This window comes from Vipera berus, assembly GCF_964194415.1.
Source record: "Vipera berus genome assembly, chromosome: 1".
NCBI lineage: Eukaryota > Metazoa > Chordata > Lepidosauria > Squamata > Viperidae > Vipera > Vipera berus.
Window position 1 is genome coordinate 273992871 of NC_138202.1, and position 19002 is coordinate 274011872.

The window sequence follows — 19002 nt, forward strand, 5'->3', positions numbered from 1 at the left end:
TAGATCAAAAGCAAAGAGTTAAAACTAGGAAAATTTATTAAAGTCTTACAGTGCCTTAAAGAACAAATAAAGCTGCAGGTTGAAAAACTGGCAAGCATTGTTCCTCTAAATCATTCATTGTTCAGAGGCCAGACACTGTGATTCCAAAGAACAAATGAAGCCATAGACCGGAAAAACATTTAACCAACTCTTCTTCTCTCTGTTACTCTGAAAGCAGCTGCAAATCATACTGGATTTCTGTCAGTGTGATGCCTTCAAATATCAATGGCATATTGACAACAGCAATGAAAACAGTACCTTCTCAGAGTCGTTTGAAGGCCTCATGTGTTTGGACCATATTATTTTTCTCCATTTCAGAACCCCAAACAAGAGCAAAGGAAGAAGCCAGCCAGCTGAGCTTTTTTTTTTACTAGCTACCTTATGGAAGGAATGTTGATTTTTTGTACTTTTTTGTACTTTCATTCATAAATGTTGATGTCATTTCTGAACTGATTTTGAAATATTTGAATCTGAAATATGTGTGTGTGTGTGTATAGTATATAGTATGTACACAGACACTATATGTCAGGGGTGTCAAACTCAATTTCATTGAGGGCCGCATCAGCATTGCAGTTGCCCTCAGGGGGCCTGGTGGATATGGCCTGGGTGGGTGTGGCCTACTGGGTGGACGTGGCTAGAGTGTGTATGGCCTACTGGGTGGGCATGGCCAGATCTACATCGTTCGCATGAAGGGTGCCTATGGGTGCCTAGGCAGGAGTGGGACAGATCTGAGGGTCTCTGGCAGAAGGAGGGTCTCTGGGCCAGGGCCAAGGCAGTGGGGGCCGTTCCCTCACTGTTTCCAGGATGGCTTCACGGGCCGCATGAAACCACTTCGCGGGCCGGATCTGGCCCCCGGGCCTTGTGTTTGACATGTCTGCTATATGTCTAGTTTACTGCAGTATCAGTGGCATAAACTCAAAGGTTCTTGATTCATATTATTTTATAAAAACTAGTTTCAAAACATGAAGTTTTTTTTCTATATTTTGCACATAAATTGATGTAAAAATAATATAATTTCTGCTGGCTATATTTTTAGGTGCTATGATTATAAAAATGTAGTTTGCCTAAAATCCACCAGAGGCTTCTTAAGAATAAATGTATGTGTAGATAGATTTTAGCATTTCATATAGTATTTAAACCATGGATGCAGCTGACATTTTAATAGCATTAACATCTTTACATTTTGACTAAAATCTTCCGTGTTTTTTTCCAGAAAATGGAATAATCAAATCGGACAAAGTATTTGAAGTAATGCTTGCCACAGACCGAAGCCATTATGCAAAATGCAACCCATATATGGATTCACCTCAGTCAATAGGTATAACTGGATATATTCTGTTAGATTAACTATCTAAATGTTTGATTTTCTTAAATATTATGAATCTGAGTCTGTTTTCTGTATGCTTCAAAAATGTATAATGGTTTTAGGGGAGAAAAAAACGTAAAATAACCAGAGAATATATTTACTACAAGAAATTACTAATGGGGAAAAACAGTGGAGGAAGAACATAATAGAAATTTGTGGAAAGTAATATCATAGTGCAGGAGTGTTGAAATTTATTTTCTAGATAGTACTGGAACTCATTTTTCCAGCCCCCAAATTAATTATTTAGAATTCATGCTTCCAAGTGGTTATAAAAATTATATGAGATACCAGATTTGTCAATGGCACTTAATCATCATGACCAAATTCAGTCTCTTTGTTCTGAGGCAATATATTTCTGAATGTGTGGAACATATAGCATAGCAAATCATTATCTTCATGTTCTACTTGTGAATTTCTTTTATTCACGAATATTTTGTCTGCCACTGTTAGAAGCAAGAAGCTGGAAAAAATGGATTCATAATGTAATAGTCATGAGAAACTTCTACATTTATTGATATAACTTGATTTCTTTGTTTTGTGATGCAAATTCTATGTTCTTGGGTACCGGTATTTGCCTTTTGTAACTAAGAGATGAAAGTATGGGCTAGATTAATGCATTGCACTTAGCTATAATGTAATTTGTTTGATTTTGATTTAGTGTGTATAAAACTAGTCATTATGGTAACTGTGGTTTATAGTACATAGCCCAGTGTGCAAACGAGTCAGTGGGGAGTCAGTGTAGTTAATATAACTTCTCTTTAATGATCACTTTTAAATTATGTTAAAAGTTATAATTTAATAATTATTTAAAGACATCTAGGTTCCCAACAAAAGTGTGTGGTTTCAGCTGTGGTTGGGTTTGAAACAAAAGAAAAACTTTCTCAATATTCAGACCTAGTTCAGGAGCAAAACTAAGTCTGGGCAAGACATAATGGTTCAGTGAACTTTATGATGCTCTTAATGGGCTTGACTAGCATACCTCAGGAAAAGCTTTTTCCCATACTCATATTTTCCATTGAAGTCTCTGGAGGAGAATAAACTATATATGGAGTTTTTTTAATTAAAGAACAAAAGTTAATGCCTCCTCATACAGAACCAGAAAGTTATCGATTTCAAACTTATTTTAAGCTGTTTGCTTCTTCAAAATCAGGTTGTATTGGACAAATCGTTTGCTGCACAAAGTGGGAACAATAGAATAGTTACAGAAAGATTTTTTTTATAACATCAGCAACATATATCATGGAAAAGTGACTATATGGGAAGTATAAGCTGTTTTTGCTGTATGAATTAGAAGAGTGATTGCATTCCTTCATTGCAAGGATCTATTGTTTCTTTGACTGAGTTATTCAACAAGCCTGTGCCTGGAGTCACACATTGTGTTAAGTCAAAATGTGATTTGTTTGGCTTGTATAAAATATATAGATCCAATATATAAATGAACTTTTGTTTTATTAGTAGATTTCTTTAATGCTATAAACAAAGAATTTCAGTGAGGTGATAAGTGGGGGTAAATGCCAACACATATGTCATGATAATTCACAAATGACAAAATGTATATTTCAGCCAAATATATGCCGCCACATAGTTGTAATAATAACATGAGAATGGGTGGAATTGTTGCATCCTCCTTTTAATTCCTGAAGAAAAGGAAAGGTATAAAGGTAATTAAAGAAATAAAAATAATATTTTAAAGTTGTATGCATTTATCAAGGAAGAATGGTATCAATTTCATGTGAAACAGCAAAAAAGAAAAATATGACATTAAGCCTGGAGTATTATATGCAATTATTTCAGTCAATTCCACTGAATTTAGTTTTCAAACAAAGCTTATTTAAATGGAAGGCAAGTTTTTTATTCCCAGTTAGCATAGTTATTTTTGATCTATTTTTATCCCTAAGAAAATAAATGTTATACAATGGTTGTGGAGCTTATTAAATTAAGATGATTTGTTAACCTACATGTAGATAATGAATAAATGTCCATTTACAGTATATCACTTTTATTTTATCTATAGAAATTAAAGTATGAATCACTTCGGAGCCAGTGAAAACAATAGCTAAAATTGTTATTATACCAATTCAAAAGGTTTGGTTGAAAAAAGGTCTTGATTGTTGATACTTGTCTTGATACTTTTTCTCAAGCAATTTCTAATAATACAATTGTTAAAAATACTAATTCTAATAAATAATAGTTGCTAAAATACAAACATTGTGAATATCTTTAAATAAATCATTAAAATCTAGGTGTGGGTAATCATATAAGATGAGATGAAAGTAAAATAACAGCTATGGAAATAGTGTTACATAATATTTCATTGTAGGAAGTTGAAAAAACATCCTAGAAGAATGTAAGAGATGCTGTTGCCAAGAAGATTAACACATTCATGTCCATGAAGTAACTAGGAATTGAGCTTGATTCTGAGATTTTATGAATATTTAGCACAAGAAATATCAGTACAATATTTCCCAATCCAGGATCACTGTTGTCCAATGATCTTTGTTTATTCTTTCCTGCTCACTTAGTCATATGGCAGCTGGCTGAGACACAACTGCTAGCAGAATCTATTTACTTGAATATTTATTAATTTATTATTATTTTTATTAATTCCACTTATATCCCGCCCTTCTCCGAAGACTCAGGGCGGCTTACAAGCTTAGCAGTAGCCTTCATTCTATGTATATGCCTGCTTATTAGGGCTTTCACACACACCCCCAAGCGGCATTATTACAAAGTCAGCTTAATTGCCCCCAACAATCTGGGTCCTCAATATGCTTGATATTACTCAGAAAATTTTCTTTGCCTTGTAGGATTTCAAGCAACAATCAGTGCTCCACACATGGTAAGACTTAGGTTTCTAACTACTACAATTCCATACTTTTAAATCTTGCCTCCACATTTTAACTGCCAGTTTATTTACCTTAAAGTAATGAATGTCTTATGTTAACTTTAAAGACTGATAATTTATTGTTACAGAAGTCTCATGTTAAGAGAGAGGATTCATTTAATATTAGAATGTAATGTATGTGTTAATTTTCTAAATTCTGTAGGTCTATTCATTTCAACACAAATTAAAACATTTTCTGAATAGCATATTCTTTGTCCTGGTTTGGAAAGCATTTACAAATGTAGTTGGTGGCAGTGTGTCTTTTTCTGTAATCTGCCTACTTCTTATTCATTATTTCATCCTGTTCCTCATTCACATCTTGGTTGCCTAAAATTAAAAAGATCTTGGGTGCTTCCAAGCAGACAGCGTCGATTGATACCAAAGGCATTGTGCAGTTATTGCATAATTCCTCAACAAATTTTCTGTGGTTTAATAGAAAGTAGAAGAATAGCAATAGCAATGATACTTAGACTTATATACCACTTCTTAGTGCTTTACAGCCCTCTCTAAGCAGTTTACAGAGTCAGCATATTGCCCCCTACATTCTGGGTCCTCATTTTACTCAGAAGGATGGAAGGCTGAGTCAACCTTGAGCCGCTGAGAAATTGAACTCCTGGCAGTCAGCAGAATTAGCCTGCAATACTCATTCTAACCACTGCACTACTACAGCTCTTCTGAAGCTGTAGGAAAACATTTAAGTGAGAGAAATAGAAGACATCTGAAACTACTTGTAAAATTAATACGAGCAAGACAGATTGACAATAAAAATACAGTCTAGAAATAGTAACTTTTAACATTTTGCCAGTGCTTTTTAAAATTGTTTTACTACTTTTATACATTAATAAAGTTCATGTAGTTGTTTTGGGAGAAAATACAAGTAGTCCTTGGGTTATGTTCATTTATTCAAATTGCAAAGTTACAGCAGCACTGAAAACATACTTACAGATGGTCCTTGCACTTATGACCATCGTAGCATTCCCATCGTCACATGATCAACATTCAGGCGCTTGGTGGCTGGGTTGCATTTACGACTGTCACAGCATCCTGTGATCACATTCTCCTGTCCTGCACAAATATCCCTGCTTCAACTCCCCTCATCTGCCTCTTCCCCCCTGCCCCCCCCCACACACCATCTCTTCCTTTTTGGCTGCCTTGCAGAGCATGGTCCAGATGAAGAGACCACTGTATGCTTCTGCTGGCACAAGCCCCAACTTGTTGTCTTCTCCTCATGTCCCTGGTTGCCTGCTCCACTTCAGCAGCCTTAGCCTGCTGTCAGTCAGGAGGGCTCTGCATACAATGTGCATTTCTACCCCACACAAAGAAGTTTGTATACTGCCCTGAACAAAGGAAGGAGCTCTACTGGGAAGGGAAGGTGCCTTCTGCACCTCACACCTCTGCTGGTCAAGGTGATCTGCCTGCTGGGCAGTGAGGTAATGCCTTCCCCTTGGCTACCTGGCTGCCTTACCTTGCACAGCACAGGTATCTTCTGGAAATACTCTTCATTGATGGTTTTTGTGTTTGTGTTTTAAGCTTTCTTTACAACATTTTTCCTAGGTCCAGGCTCATTTGGCATTGGTATTTTGCAAGCTTATAGATTCAAATTGGGTAGCTCAAGGAGTACTCTTTTCTTTCAGTTGGCAAACTGCTGTGCATTCAGAGTACACATCTCAGATGTAGAAGTACAGCCCAGATCTTATATTTGATGTGCTTTTAAAAATGCATTTAATTAATAATTGAATTTTATTAGCTTGCCTTGAAATTTTAATGTAAAAACTATAATATTTCAGGTATCTATCTGTTTGCTTTAATTGAAATACTGTTTTGAGCATTTAAAAGTACATTTAAATCTTCATAAAAACCGATTTTATGGTGGGCAGAATAAAAGTAAAATAGTTTTTTTTAAATTCTTTTTGGTTAGCATGCATATGCTTTAGAACTTCTATATGAACAGTTACATGAAGGAGCCAAAGCCCTTGATGTAGGATCTGGAAGTGGTATTCTTTCTTCATGCTTTGCCCGGATGGTGAGAAATTAGATTTTATCAAATAAATTAAATGTTTTGCTGTTGTTCATCAATAGAGTAATTATTCTATGTTTTAATTTTTAGAGATTGTTAGAAAACAGTTACAGGGGTTTAGTTTTTAAAATTAAGAATATTCCTTTATATTCATAAATGTTTTTGTACTTTGACTAGCTGTACCCAAGTTATCTTGTCTATAAAATATTGCCTTCAAGAAAGTGCATGAAACTGGAATAACTAAAACCAGCTAATTGACGTTTAAAAAATTAATCTCACCTAATAGTTAGTTTTTGAAAGGGAAAAAAATCCTAAAAAATAAATAGTAAGAAATTCCAACTAATTTATGCACTAAAGTGGTATTTAGTACCTCATTCAAAACATTTCATATGTAGACAACAAGTAGGCAATTGATTTGCTGTCCAGTACATTGTAAGGCATGCAACATCTGTTTGTCTCCTGTGAAAGTAATCTGTAGGCTTGGAAACTATATCTAGCTACATCTATCTTTATCTTTAGTAATAACTTCAAATGTTTAATTTTATCTAGTCTTTCTTTTGTTTGTTCTCTAGAAAAATATAAGAACTCTTTCTTTTATCAGTTGAAGCCAGTTAGTACCCTTATCACGTCTTTCAGTGGCATCTGTGTGGGGGCAAGGAAGGCTGGCAAGGATATATGTAATTGGCAACATATTTCACCAGTATGAATAATAATCCTCTTGGCTTTTGTTTCAGGTTGGTCCCAAAGGACAGGTTGTAGGAATTGATCATATTAAAGAATTAGTTGATGACTCAATAAATAATGTCAAAAAGGATGACCCTCTATTGCTGTCTTCAGGAAGAGTGAAACTAATTGGTAAGTACTGGAGAATATTACAATGAAATAAATACAGGTTACTTGCATAGTATGGAATTTAAATTTTGTGTTTATAAATTAGGTTACATTCTCCCATTCTTTATTTTTTTAATTAAATTTATATAACTACTTGATCAGAAAGATTTAGGATGGCATACAGATAAAAAGACAGGAAGGCCTGGAGGAATGTTGTCCATAGGGTCGCGATGGGTCGGACACGACTTCGCAGCTAACAACAACAACAACACAGATAAAAAAAACAAAACACAGAAATATAAAAATGTTAACATTTTTTTTTCAAAAATAGCAAAAAATTATCATACACAAGTTAATTACACAAAATGAAGACAACCAGAGTAATCACTGGAAATAACACTTCCTGACTAGAGGAGGAGGGGAACAGCTAGTTTTAAGTTTTTCTAAAAGGCAGAGGGTTGGGGCCATCTGAATTTTGCAGGAAATGCTCTTCCTTAAGGCAGACATAGCAACATAGAGAAAACTACTAGTGTTCCCAAATGACACTATTTAAGCAATGGGACCCTATTCTTTACTATAGACTGGTCAAAGCAGGTGATATAATCACATCTCAAAGATTGTGGAGTTAAACAGCAATGAGCTGCTGAGCATTTTTTTTTTTAAAAGAACTGTTAGCAAACAATCATTATGAACTTCTGTGTCCTCCGTCTCTGACAATTATTTCTTGCAGAGCACTTGAAAAACTTTCTTTTTCACAAAGATTTAGTCAATAAATACTTGAACAAGGTTATTTATTCCTTCTGGCTAGAATTGTGAGCTAAAACGGACAAGGACAGAGCTTATAGATTGTACGTTACATTCATCTATGAAACATCCATTTGATCTTAGGAAAGTACATTATGTTAGAAATATTTATACCATGATATTCTCCAACCTTAATCATTTGCACTATGAATTCTAATTGAAAATGCTATCAAAAATTAAATGGCTATTTTTTTTACTGCATTTGAAGTAGTGTCAACTAATTTTGATTTTTCATAAAAACGTTTAACCATTTAAGTAGAAATTTAGTGCTTTGAATAATAACATTAAATTCTTTGTCCTATTTTTCTTTCAGTGGGGGATGGAAGATTAGGATATCCAGAAGAAGCTCCATATGATGCTATTCATGTTGGAGCTGCTGCACCTGTTGTACCACAAGCAGTAAGTAATACGTGTATGTAGGGTGTGTGTGTGTGTGTGTGTGTGTGTGTGTGTGTGTGAGAGAGAGAGAGAGAGAGAGACAGACAGACATATATGTACTTTACACCAAGTCTCTTAAATGAAGAGGGTTAAGAATTTGCTTACACATGGTTTAAATATGTTTAATTGATTTCTTGATAGCATAAACATATTGCAGAGATAGAAATTTAATTAGATATACTAAACTTATTAAATCATGTTACTGGAATTTGAGGCTATAATATGTTTGACTTTTAAAAAGCTGTTAGAAGCCCAGGCCCAAATTCCATTCATTTTTATATAGGTTCATGAATAAGATGAAGATTCTTCAAGTTGCTTCCTACTTTTTTTTTCTTTTTTCTTTCCCAAAATGCATATTTCAACTATAATGGGGTAAAGGATAGAAAGGGTTTGGGCTGTTCTTCTAATCTTATTAGGCCTGAAAACCATTTCAGTCAATTTTGCGCTACAGTAATGGAGGAATTATAGGGGACGCGGTGGCTCAGTGGGTTAGGACGCTGAGCTTGTCGATCAGAAGGTCGGCAGTTTGGCAGGTCGAATCCCAAGTGCCGCGTAACATAGTGAGCGCCTGTTACTCGTCCCAGCTTCTGCCAACCTAGCAGTTCAAAAGCAGGTAAAAATGCAAGTAGAAAAATAGGGACCACTACGGTGGGAAGGTAACAGCGTTCCATGCGCCTTTGGCGTCTAGTCATGCCGGCCACATGACCACGGAGACGTCCTCGGACAAGCGCTGGCTCTTCGGCTTTGAAACGGAGATGAGCACCGGCCCCTAGAGTTGGAAACGACTAGCACGCATGTGCGTGGAAACGACTAGCACGCATGTGCGGGGGAGCCTTTACCTTTACCTAATGGAGAAATTATTGTTTTGCAGTTCTATCTATTGCAAGGTTGTTGCTTTTATACACGGTGGTATTAATATTTTTTTAATTTATAGCTTATAGATCAATTAAAACCTGGTGGAAGATTAATATTACCTGTTGGGCCTGCTGGAGGAAACCAGATGCTGGAACAATATGATAAGCTAGAAGATGGCAGTGTTAAAATGAAGCCTCTGATGGGAGTGATATATGTGCCTTTAACAGATAAGGAGAAGCAGTGGTCCAGGTGGAAATGATTTTCAGTTCAACTTTCTTCTTCCACATACTTGCATATACAAGGTGAAACAAGGTCTTGATTCTTAAGAGGGTAGCTTGCCACTCCATCATTTGTTGTCACTACTGCTTTGTGCTTGATTATGCATTGGAAGTCTTGCATTGCTGCATAACCATGCAGGTTTTTTTTAATGTGCAACATTAAAAGGTTAAAAAAAAGAATTGCATGAATTTCATCTTATTTCAGTTTAATTTATTATTTCTTTAAATTCTATAGTATAAGCTAAATAATAATCTCTATTGCTTAAATGTATTCCCTAAATTTAAAGTTCTTTTTTCTTAGGTCTGATTTCAGCAGAGAGGGGGGAAAAAGTAAAGGTTACTTTGGTAATCTCTGTAGGTTCAAAAAATAATGAACTCAATTTATTTCCCAGTCATTAAAAAATTAAACATGGCTCAGAAATCTAGAGGAAACAACACAAATGATATATTCTAATTTCAACTAAACTGATTTTAGAGAAACATGTTATGCTTACAAAAACTGCTGAGCCAAATTCTTTATATTAGCCTGTATCAGAATATTTCTTCTAAGTGTGATGAATATTGTTTGATCTTCTTCAGACTGACAGATTGTTCTTCCTGTTCAACTTAGTTTTTTTTTAAAATAACTCATATGATTTGTCCAAGCTTGCTAATTATCCAGTAATACAGCACAGACATAAGTATAGTCAGTATTAAACAATTGCCAGTTATTAATTTATAAATAAGTAAATCAGTCTCACTTTGCTACTGGCATAGAAATGATATAATATTGACTTTTGTACCAGTTGTAAAGTGCCCGTAGTCAATGAATTCTTGAAATGTGTAGCAGTTGAATTTACTAAAAGTCCAGCAATTGTAAATACTAAATGTACTATAGTAGCTTTTATGTGATTCCATCTTCAGATATCTAAATTCTGTGGAGCAAATCAATCATTGTTCTATGCATAAAATATATCTATATCCTATGCTTGAAGCTACAACACAGGAGAATCCTGTGACAGCAGTGGAAAATGACTAATATGGTATTGCATTCCTTTCTTATTGATGTGCATTGGTCCTTCCATGCTTTTATACCTAGTGCAGGATTGTAAGTTCTCATTTATTTCAAAGCTTAGCACTTGCCTAATATCTTTTCATAACCAAGTTACTTCCAAGTATATTTTTCTTATTGTTGCTATAATTAATTCTCTGCATGGTGGGGGAAGGGGACAAGCCTATACATATCTATTTTAGGTAACACAACTACTTCACTTTGTTATAAATAAGTACTGGTGACAGATGGTGCTCTCATTTGTCCTTCTGCTCTCGCTTGCATATCTGCTTATAACACCACGACTGGTCTTAGGCTGGAATAGGCATTTTTGAAATATTCTATTGTAACTTGGAACAGTAACTAATAAGGGAGAAAATATGGAAAAGAGAGAAGGAGTTAGCAAATCTCTATTACTGTAGTAGTTATATGGGAGATTGTTGTCAAATCTCTTTACACAGAAAATGATTGCTTTATTTTGTGGAATTGTGAAAGTGGTTTAAATAAAGCTTTTCTGAATCATACAATAGAAATATCTAATTTTCATGAAAACTTGAGCCAGAATCTTTTTAGCTTATTGAAGACTTAACAGTAAGTCCAGGTTGGAAGTTAAGTACCAAAATCTTTAGAGCTAATCATCTGGAGATTATTAAATTCTAAAAATACTACAACACCCATTAATTCAAATATTGTTTAAAGAACTTGGAAACCAACCAACTAGAAGAAGATCTCTTTACAGAATATCAGTGTACGCTTTGGAAGAAAAACCTACCAGCCAATGTAGTGAAGCAAATAGCTTGGCTTTACTATAACACTTCATGAAATTATTTGACTATGGCGGGGAAACTGGTTAATAGATTGTTTCTATTTCTCTTAATCTCCAGTAAAAAACTTGCTGCCATGTATCAGCTCAAAGCTTTGTCACAAGACCTCCTAGGTTTGGACTAGTCCACATATTAACTTCTCTAATCGCAAAGATATTTCTCACAAGGCAATTGGACTTCCTTGTTTTTCTTTGAAGAGATTTTACTTCTCATCCAAGAAGCTTCTTCAGCTCTGACTGGAATTCCCCACCATCCAGTCAGAGCTGAAGAAGCTTCTTGGATGAGAAGCAAAACGCCTTCAAAGAAAAACAAGGAAGTCCAGTTGTCTCATGAAAAACATCTTTGGGATAACTATGACCTGGATGACTGAGAATCTCCATAGGCATATTTTCTCTAATATTCTAGTTTAGGGTGGGGAACCTGTTGTCATTCGGGTGTTCTATGCTGTAGCTCCCAAAAGGCCAGCTAAAAAAGCCATGGGAAGATATTATAAAAATATCTTTTTATTACATAGCCCAAAAAACACAGATGTTAAGGTTGCCTTTACCTATCCCACTTTTATGGTACATTTTATTAGTCACCAAGTAATTTGGAATAACTTCACAAACTTGAAACACATTTTTTAAACTGGATTCAACATAAAGTTTTAAATATTTTAATTGAACCACAGCAAAGAGAATTTGAAAAAAATCACATCTTGTGATTTTCAGCTTCTGAATTATACATTGTGCAAAGCACAACTATTGCATACAGTATGTGGTGACTTTAAAAAAATACAAATTTGTACAGAATCATGGCTATAAGTTACAACCTCAAATCCATAATCCTTCATGCTGCTTCTGCTTTATCTTACCCTTATTGTTTTATTTCTGATAGCATTCATCATCAATATGTTGCATGTGTCTCAGTCTGCCTTCTTTCTTTTTTGTCCTATAATTTGAATCTGAAATTTCCACATTATTCCATCATTTATGTTGTCCTTTTCTCTTCATTGCACCTCCATCTGTGTTTATAATAATCGCCTATGAAAGCTTCTGATTCATAGCTGAAATCTTAGGGTCCTTGGGAAAGAATCTTATGCAATTTTGAGAAATTAAAATTATAATTTTATACTCATTTTCCTTGGAGTGACTACTGTCAGTGTTAGTATATTTGATGCAGTCTTTGTTCCCACTTACAAAAAGGTTTTATGTTTCCTTTAGGCCCTTGATGCTTTCTGAATTGCTTTTCTAAAATATAATCAGAATGAATGAACCTTTATTATCAAAGTACAACATGTAATGTAAACAGTGAGATTGGCTGAGCCTCCCTTCGTGCCTCCCCCACAACTCAACAGTGACAGCAAACCCACCATCTTGTTACACCATGTGAGCTAATTGCACAACACACCGGCCTCACAAGTCAATCATACATAGAGTTATTTCCTGTTCAGGAGCCTGGCAGCTCATGGATAGAAGCTGTTCTTCAGCCTGTTGGTGTGGCTGGCTATACTTCTATATCTCCTACCGACCAGGGTATGAGTCGTCCCTGAGAATTTTCCTCACTCTTCCAAGGCAGCGAGCCCTGGCAATGTCATCCAGTGGTGTCAGGGGACAGCCCACGATGTTTTGTGCTGTGCTCACCACCCTCTGTAATGTCTTCCTATCCACGGCTGTCAGGCCAGCATACCAAATCACAATACAGTGCGAGAGGACGCTCTCTTTAGTAGACCGGTAAAAAAAGGTCATTAGTCTTTGTTCTACCCTGTTCTTCCACAAGACCTTGAGGAAGTGGAGTCTCTGTTGGGCCTTTCCGGCCACCTGGGTTGTATTGACTTTCCAGTGAATTTTCATGCTTTGGGAAAGGAGATCAGCAGAGAATGAAGCCTTTCATTTGATAGACCACAAACACTAGATTCAGCCCTTTGGGTTTTACTGCTGAGTAGATTCACATGTAAATTGGATTATTTATTTATTTTTGAATCTTCAATAGTATCCCAGACTATTCCTTTTGACAGTGGCAGATTTTGACCACTGATTTTCAGTATTATTTCTAAATGTGAAAATTTCCCCAGATCTGGACTTCCGGTGGCGGCGCGGCGCCGGAGACAGCCTTTTCGGGCTGCCCGCGGCTCAGCTGTGTTGTTTTCACCCGAAACAGCGCCGATCAGCTGTTCGGGTGAATTTGAAGCCCCCTCCTCGGGAGAAGAGGAGGGGGAGAGGCCCCAGGTAGGGGTTGAGTTCTCCGGGGCCGCCTGAGCTTAAAGCTTGGGCGGCTGAAGGATTGAACTCCCCCGTAGCCTGGGTTGCTCCCAGCTGTTCAGCGTCTCCGCTCCGTGATTTCTGGAGCGGAGCCAGGCGTTGGCGACCACCCCTGCCAGAAGGAAAGACCATGGAATAAAAGGAGCAGGCAGAGCGGTACAGGAGGATAAGGTGAAGAGGACTTTTATTTTTGCTCTCTAGCTTAATGGACTTTATAAACTTAAAGTGAAAGTGCGTCACAAGTGAAAGTAAAAAGATGGCGGCTAAACCTCCCCCAAAAACTCTTCGGAGTGCTGGAACTTCTCCGGTGCAACAGACATCTTTGCAGGCTTTGCTTCCTCCCGCTGCACTGACATCGAAGGACTTAAAAGATGCTCTTGAAAAACATGCCCAGGTAATTTTGGAATCAATGGGTGATAAATTGGCAAAGATGGAGGAGAAATTGGAGGAGAGGATGGAGGAGAAGTTCAGTGCGATGAGGGTAGACATTTTGTCTACAGTGCGTAGTGTGGCTGAATGTGTGCAAGATCTGGATGAAAAAGTGGAGGACTTGACTCAAAAGAATGCCATATTAGAAGCAAAGGTATTGGAGAATGAAGATGTAAGAGACAAAATGGACAGAGAACTGTGTCTAGTTCAATATTACCAGATGCAATATGCTGTTAGAATCAGAGGTTTAAAAGAAAATGCTAAGGAAGATCTAAAGCAGCTGATTTCTGAAGCTCTGGAAGCAGTATTGGGTCAGCCAGCATCTGAAATAAAGGGAGGCATGGATAAAGTGTTCCGTGTTAACTCATGGATTGCTAGACAGAGAAAGTTACCTAGAGATGTGGTGGTATATTTTGCAAAGAGGGAAACTAGAGATGAAGTTATTCAAGCTGCCTATGATACTAAAGTTGTGATTGCTGACCAAGAAGTTTTGGTTTTAAAAGAAATTCCTCCAAAGATGTTAAGGAGAAGAAAAGATTATGCATTTCTTGTGCAGGAGCTCAAACAACGTGATATAAGGTTCAGATGGGAGATTCCAGTTGGATTGGTGGCGATGCATGAAGGCAAAAGGTACCGTCTGGTGACTGTGACACAGGCGCGGGATTTTTATAACAATGTTTTAAAAGCAACCCCACTATCACTTCTGGAAGCTGCAAAGGGATCTGGAGAAGGAAAACTTCAAGAGGCTGAAGCTGGACAGACAGAGGAGAATGGCGCTGGAGGAGATCAAGCTACAACTTCTTTGGATGATCCTGGAGAGCAGAGGGTGACGCGTGCTGCTTTAAAACGAGCAAAAAAAATAAAAGAACAAGATCAGCAGAAGTCTATGGAACTTCCAAAACGTACTTACAGCCAAGCAGTGGGAGGAGCACGGCCTAAAGGAGAGCCTATTAAAGATGTGCTCCAACAGCTTTGGGATGACATGCATGGCGACTAAATTCTTAACCTGGAACGTTAATGGACTAAATTCACCACAGAAGAGGAAGAAAGTTTTTCAATATTTAAAACAATTCAAGATAGATGTTATATGTTTGCAAGAAACGCATATTAGGGCTATGGACCAAAAGTATTTACTGAACTTAAGGTTGGGCACACAATTTGTTGCTTCTGCAATGAATAAGAAAAATGGAGTGGTTGTTTATGTTAAAAGTGCCTTAACAGCGGACTTAATTGAAGCAGATAAGCATGGAAGATACGTTATGATAGAGTTGCTGTTAGAAGGTAAAAAGACGCTTTTAGTTGGATTATATGCTCCTAATCAACAACAAGCTGATTTTTTTAGTTTACTTCACACAAAGCTTACTCAGTTGGATTATAAATCGTTTATTTTTATGGGAGACTGGAATGGTGTTTTGGATGTACAGATGGATAAGGCTGGTTCTTTTAAACACATTCCAAGTCATGCTAGACTGCCTAAATCCTTTTTTGAAATGAAGGATGACTTGGAACTGCGAGATATTTGGCGTGAAATACATTTGCATGAAAAGGATTATACTTTTTTTTCTGACAGACATCAATCTTTCTCCAGGATCGATTTTATTTTGCTGACTAATGACTTTTTTTCAAGGATTAAAAAGGTGAAGATATGTGCAAGAACTATTTCTGATCACAGCCCAGTCTGGCTAGAGATTAATAAGGAGAATAGAGATAGGCGCTCGTGGCGCGTAAATGAGAATTTGTTTAGAAATCAGAGAAATGTGGAAGAATGTAAACAGCGGATGAAGGATTTTTTTGAAATTAATATGAACAAAGACACTTCTATGGACATGGTTTGGGATGCTAGCAAGGCCTATATGAGAGGGGTGTTGATATATATGACCAATAAACATAGACGTATTTTGGAAGCCAGGAGGAAAGAATTGGAGAATGAAATTAAGGAAAAAGAAAAGGCTTTGATTTTGAATCCAGCGGATGTGAAGACTAAGGAGGTTATTAAGCTATTAAAAGGACAATTTGATAAATTAATGGCTGACCAAGTGGCAACCAATTTGCGGTTTGCCAGGCACAACACCTTTTGCAATGCTAATAAACCAGGTAGATGGTTAGCTTATAGACTGAGGAAAAAGCAAAGGGCTTCTAATATAGATAAAATTGAGCATAAGGGAAGGGTTGTGTTTCAACAGGATCTTATTAAGGAGGCCTTTCTGGACTTTTATTCTAAATTATATGCTAAGGAGAAGATTAATGAAAAAGATATTGATGTATATTTGGAGAATGCTAGCATCCCGGTTCTTACGCAAGAACAAAAAGAGGGGATTAATCAATTGATAACAGAAGAAGAAATTCTTATAGCAATTAAGGAATTGAAGGTGGACAAAGCGCCAGGCACGGATGGTTTGACTGCGGCTTATTACAAAAATTTACAATTAGAGATGATAAAACCGTTAAAGGAACTGTTCCAGACAATTCAGAGGGGGAGAAAGGTGCCTCCGTCTTGGAGAACTGCTTTTATTTCTTTGATTCCGAAGGAAGACCAAGATGCTACTCAAGTTAAAAATTATAGACCGATATCGCTTTTAAATACAGACTACAAGATATTTGCTAAGGTGTTGGCTAATAGATTGATGAGGGTTCTGCAACAGACGATTCATGGGGACCAAACGGGGTTTATTAGTGGTAGGCAAATGAAAAATAATGTGAGGCATATAGTTGATGTGTTAGAGTTTTTGGAAAGGAATAACCAGATCCCTGCGGCGCTAATTTTTTTAGATGCTGAAAAAGCTTTTGATCAATTGAATTGGCAATTTTTGATGAAAGTCTTGGATAAAATGAATTTTGGGGATAATTTTTGGCAACCAATTAGGGCATTATATCAAAAACAAACTGCCCGAATAATAGTTAATAATAGCCTGACAGAAGCATGTAATATTGAGAAGGGCACAAGGCAAGGGTGTCCGTTATCGCCCTTGTTATTTGTACTAACATTGGAGATATTGTTGGTTAAAATACGGAATTCGGAAAAAATTAAGGGTATACAAATTAGAGATCAGGATTATAGATTGAGAGCGTTCGCAGACGATCTGGTTGTTACAGTGACCCAGCCGGAGAACTCTGTTGTGGACCTGATGGAGATAATAATACAATATGGGAAGGTTTCTGGATTTAAAGTTAATACACAAAAAACTAAAATTCTGGCCAAAAATATGACAGCTTCGCAAAAGGCTCTCTTAGAAGGATTAACTGGATTTGAGATTGTTAAAAGGGTTAAATATTTGGGGGTGCTTTTGTCGCCCTCTAATACAAAGTTATATAAAAATAACTATGAAAAATTATGGGGGAAAATCCAAAAAGAAATGGAGAGTTGGGAAAAATTGCAATTGTCTTTGTTGGGGCGAATCGCAGCAGTGAAAATGAATGTCCTGCCTAAATTCTTATTTTTATTTCAAATGATACCGGTTCTTAAGAAAGATTCTAACTTGGAGGAATGGCAGCGCGGTATCAATAAATTTGTATGGGCAGGGAAAAGGCCACGAGTTAAACTAAAGATAATACAGGATACTCGTGAAAGAGGTGGTCTTAAAATGCCTAATTTTAAATTATATTATGAAGCTGCTGCTTTAGCAGGAATAAGTGATTGGATCAATTTGACACAAGAGAGATTATTACATCTTGAGGGCCATGACTTGTTGTTTGGCTGGCATGCATATTTGTTGTATGATAAGAAGGTAGATAATGTCTTTAGAGTGCATATTTTAAGACAGGCATTGTTGAGGGTTTGGAAGAAGTACAGACATAAATTAGATTGTAAGATACCATTGTGGGCAATCCCAAAACACGCAATAGAAAATATACATGCTGGTTTCAAACACGATGTGACTACGTACAAGGAGATCCTAAGCTTGGAAAGAAATGTCTGGTGTTTGAAACCATATAGTCTCTTGCGAGATGAGAAGATTGTTCAGACTTGGTTTCAATATACTCAGCTACGGGCCAGGTGGAAAGAAGATCAGAAAAATGGTTTTACAATGACTGATGAAAATCTGATAAAGCAAATCAGAAATCAGGGTCCAGCACATATTAAACGGATATATCTTGCCTTGATAGAAATTGACTCAGAAACAGAACTCGTTAAGGATTGTATGATTAAATGGGCCCAAAATATCCAAGAAGTTATTACAATGGACACATGGGAAAGGGTTTGGGTGAGGAACGTAAAATTCACACAAGCTCAAAATTTAAGAGAATATTTTTATAAAATGTTTTACAGATGGCATTTAGATCCTAAAAAACTGGCAAGTATGTATCCGAACTATCAGCCTAAATGCTGGAGGTGTGGTGAAGAAGATGCAACATATTTTCATATATGGTGGACTTGTAAAAAGGTTAAGGCCTTTTGGATAAAAATTTGGTGGAACATGCAGAAGATTTTCAAGCAAAGGATAAAGTTTTGTCCGCAACTTTTTTTGTTGGGTATAATTACAGATGCTACGGTTGTGGACACTAAGCTGATGTTGAATTTAATTACGGCAGCAAGACTCTTAATAGGCCAATATTGGAAGAAGGAGGAACTGCCGACTGTAGAAGAATGGACTTTAAAGGTTTCTGACCTGGCAGAGATGGCAAAGATCTCGGCTTATTTGAAAGATCACTCGCAAGAACGTTATGTTATGGAGTGGAGAAAATGGATTGAGTATATCCAGAACAAATATGGGACTAAGAAGTTTCATGTAGCATTTGAATAAGTCTTCCTTTTTTTTTCTCCTCTTTTTTTCTCTTTTCCTTTTTTTTTATATATCTTATATTAATAGTGTTTGTAATTACCCTATATGAGCTAGAGAGAGATGGATTTCAGAGTTTATGGTTGTTAGCATATGAATGTCTACGATTGGTTTTTTTGGGTTTTTTATACCTTGTACTTAGCTCTGGGAAGTCGGGGGGGGGAGGGGGGGAGGGGTAGGGAGGGAGGG

General features: G+C 36.6%; 1 protein-coding gene across 1 annotated transcript in view; it reads left to right on the plus strand.

The window, feature by feature from the left end:
* Nucleotides 1–19002, plus strand: part of PCMT1 (protein-L-isoaspartate (D-aspartate) O-methyltransferase) — a 31913-nt gene that overhangs the window by 6805 nt on the left and 6106 nt on the right. Inside the window, exons 2-7 of the mRNA XM_081339293.1 lie at nt 1253–1357; nt 4213–4244; nt 6208–6312; nt 7041–7161; nt 8255–8340; nt 9314–9536. Coding sequence (XP_081195419.1) covers nt 1253–1357; nt 4213–4244; nt 6208–6312; nt 7041–7161; nt 8255–8340; nt 9314–9493 — 629 coding nt within the window. The 3' untranslated portion in view covers nt 9494–9536. The remainder of the gene's footprint in view (nt 1–1252; nt 1358–4212; nt 4245–6207; nt 6313–7040; nt 7162–8254; nt 8341–9313; nt 9537–19002) is intronic.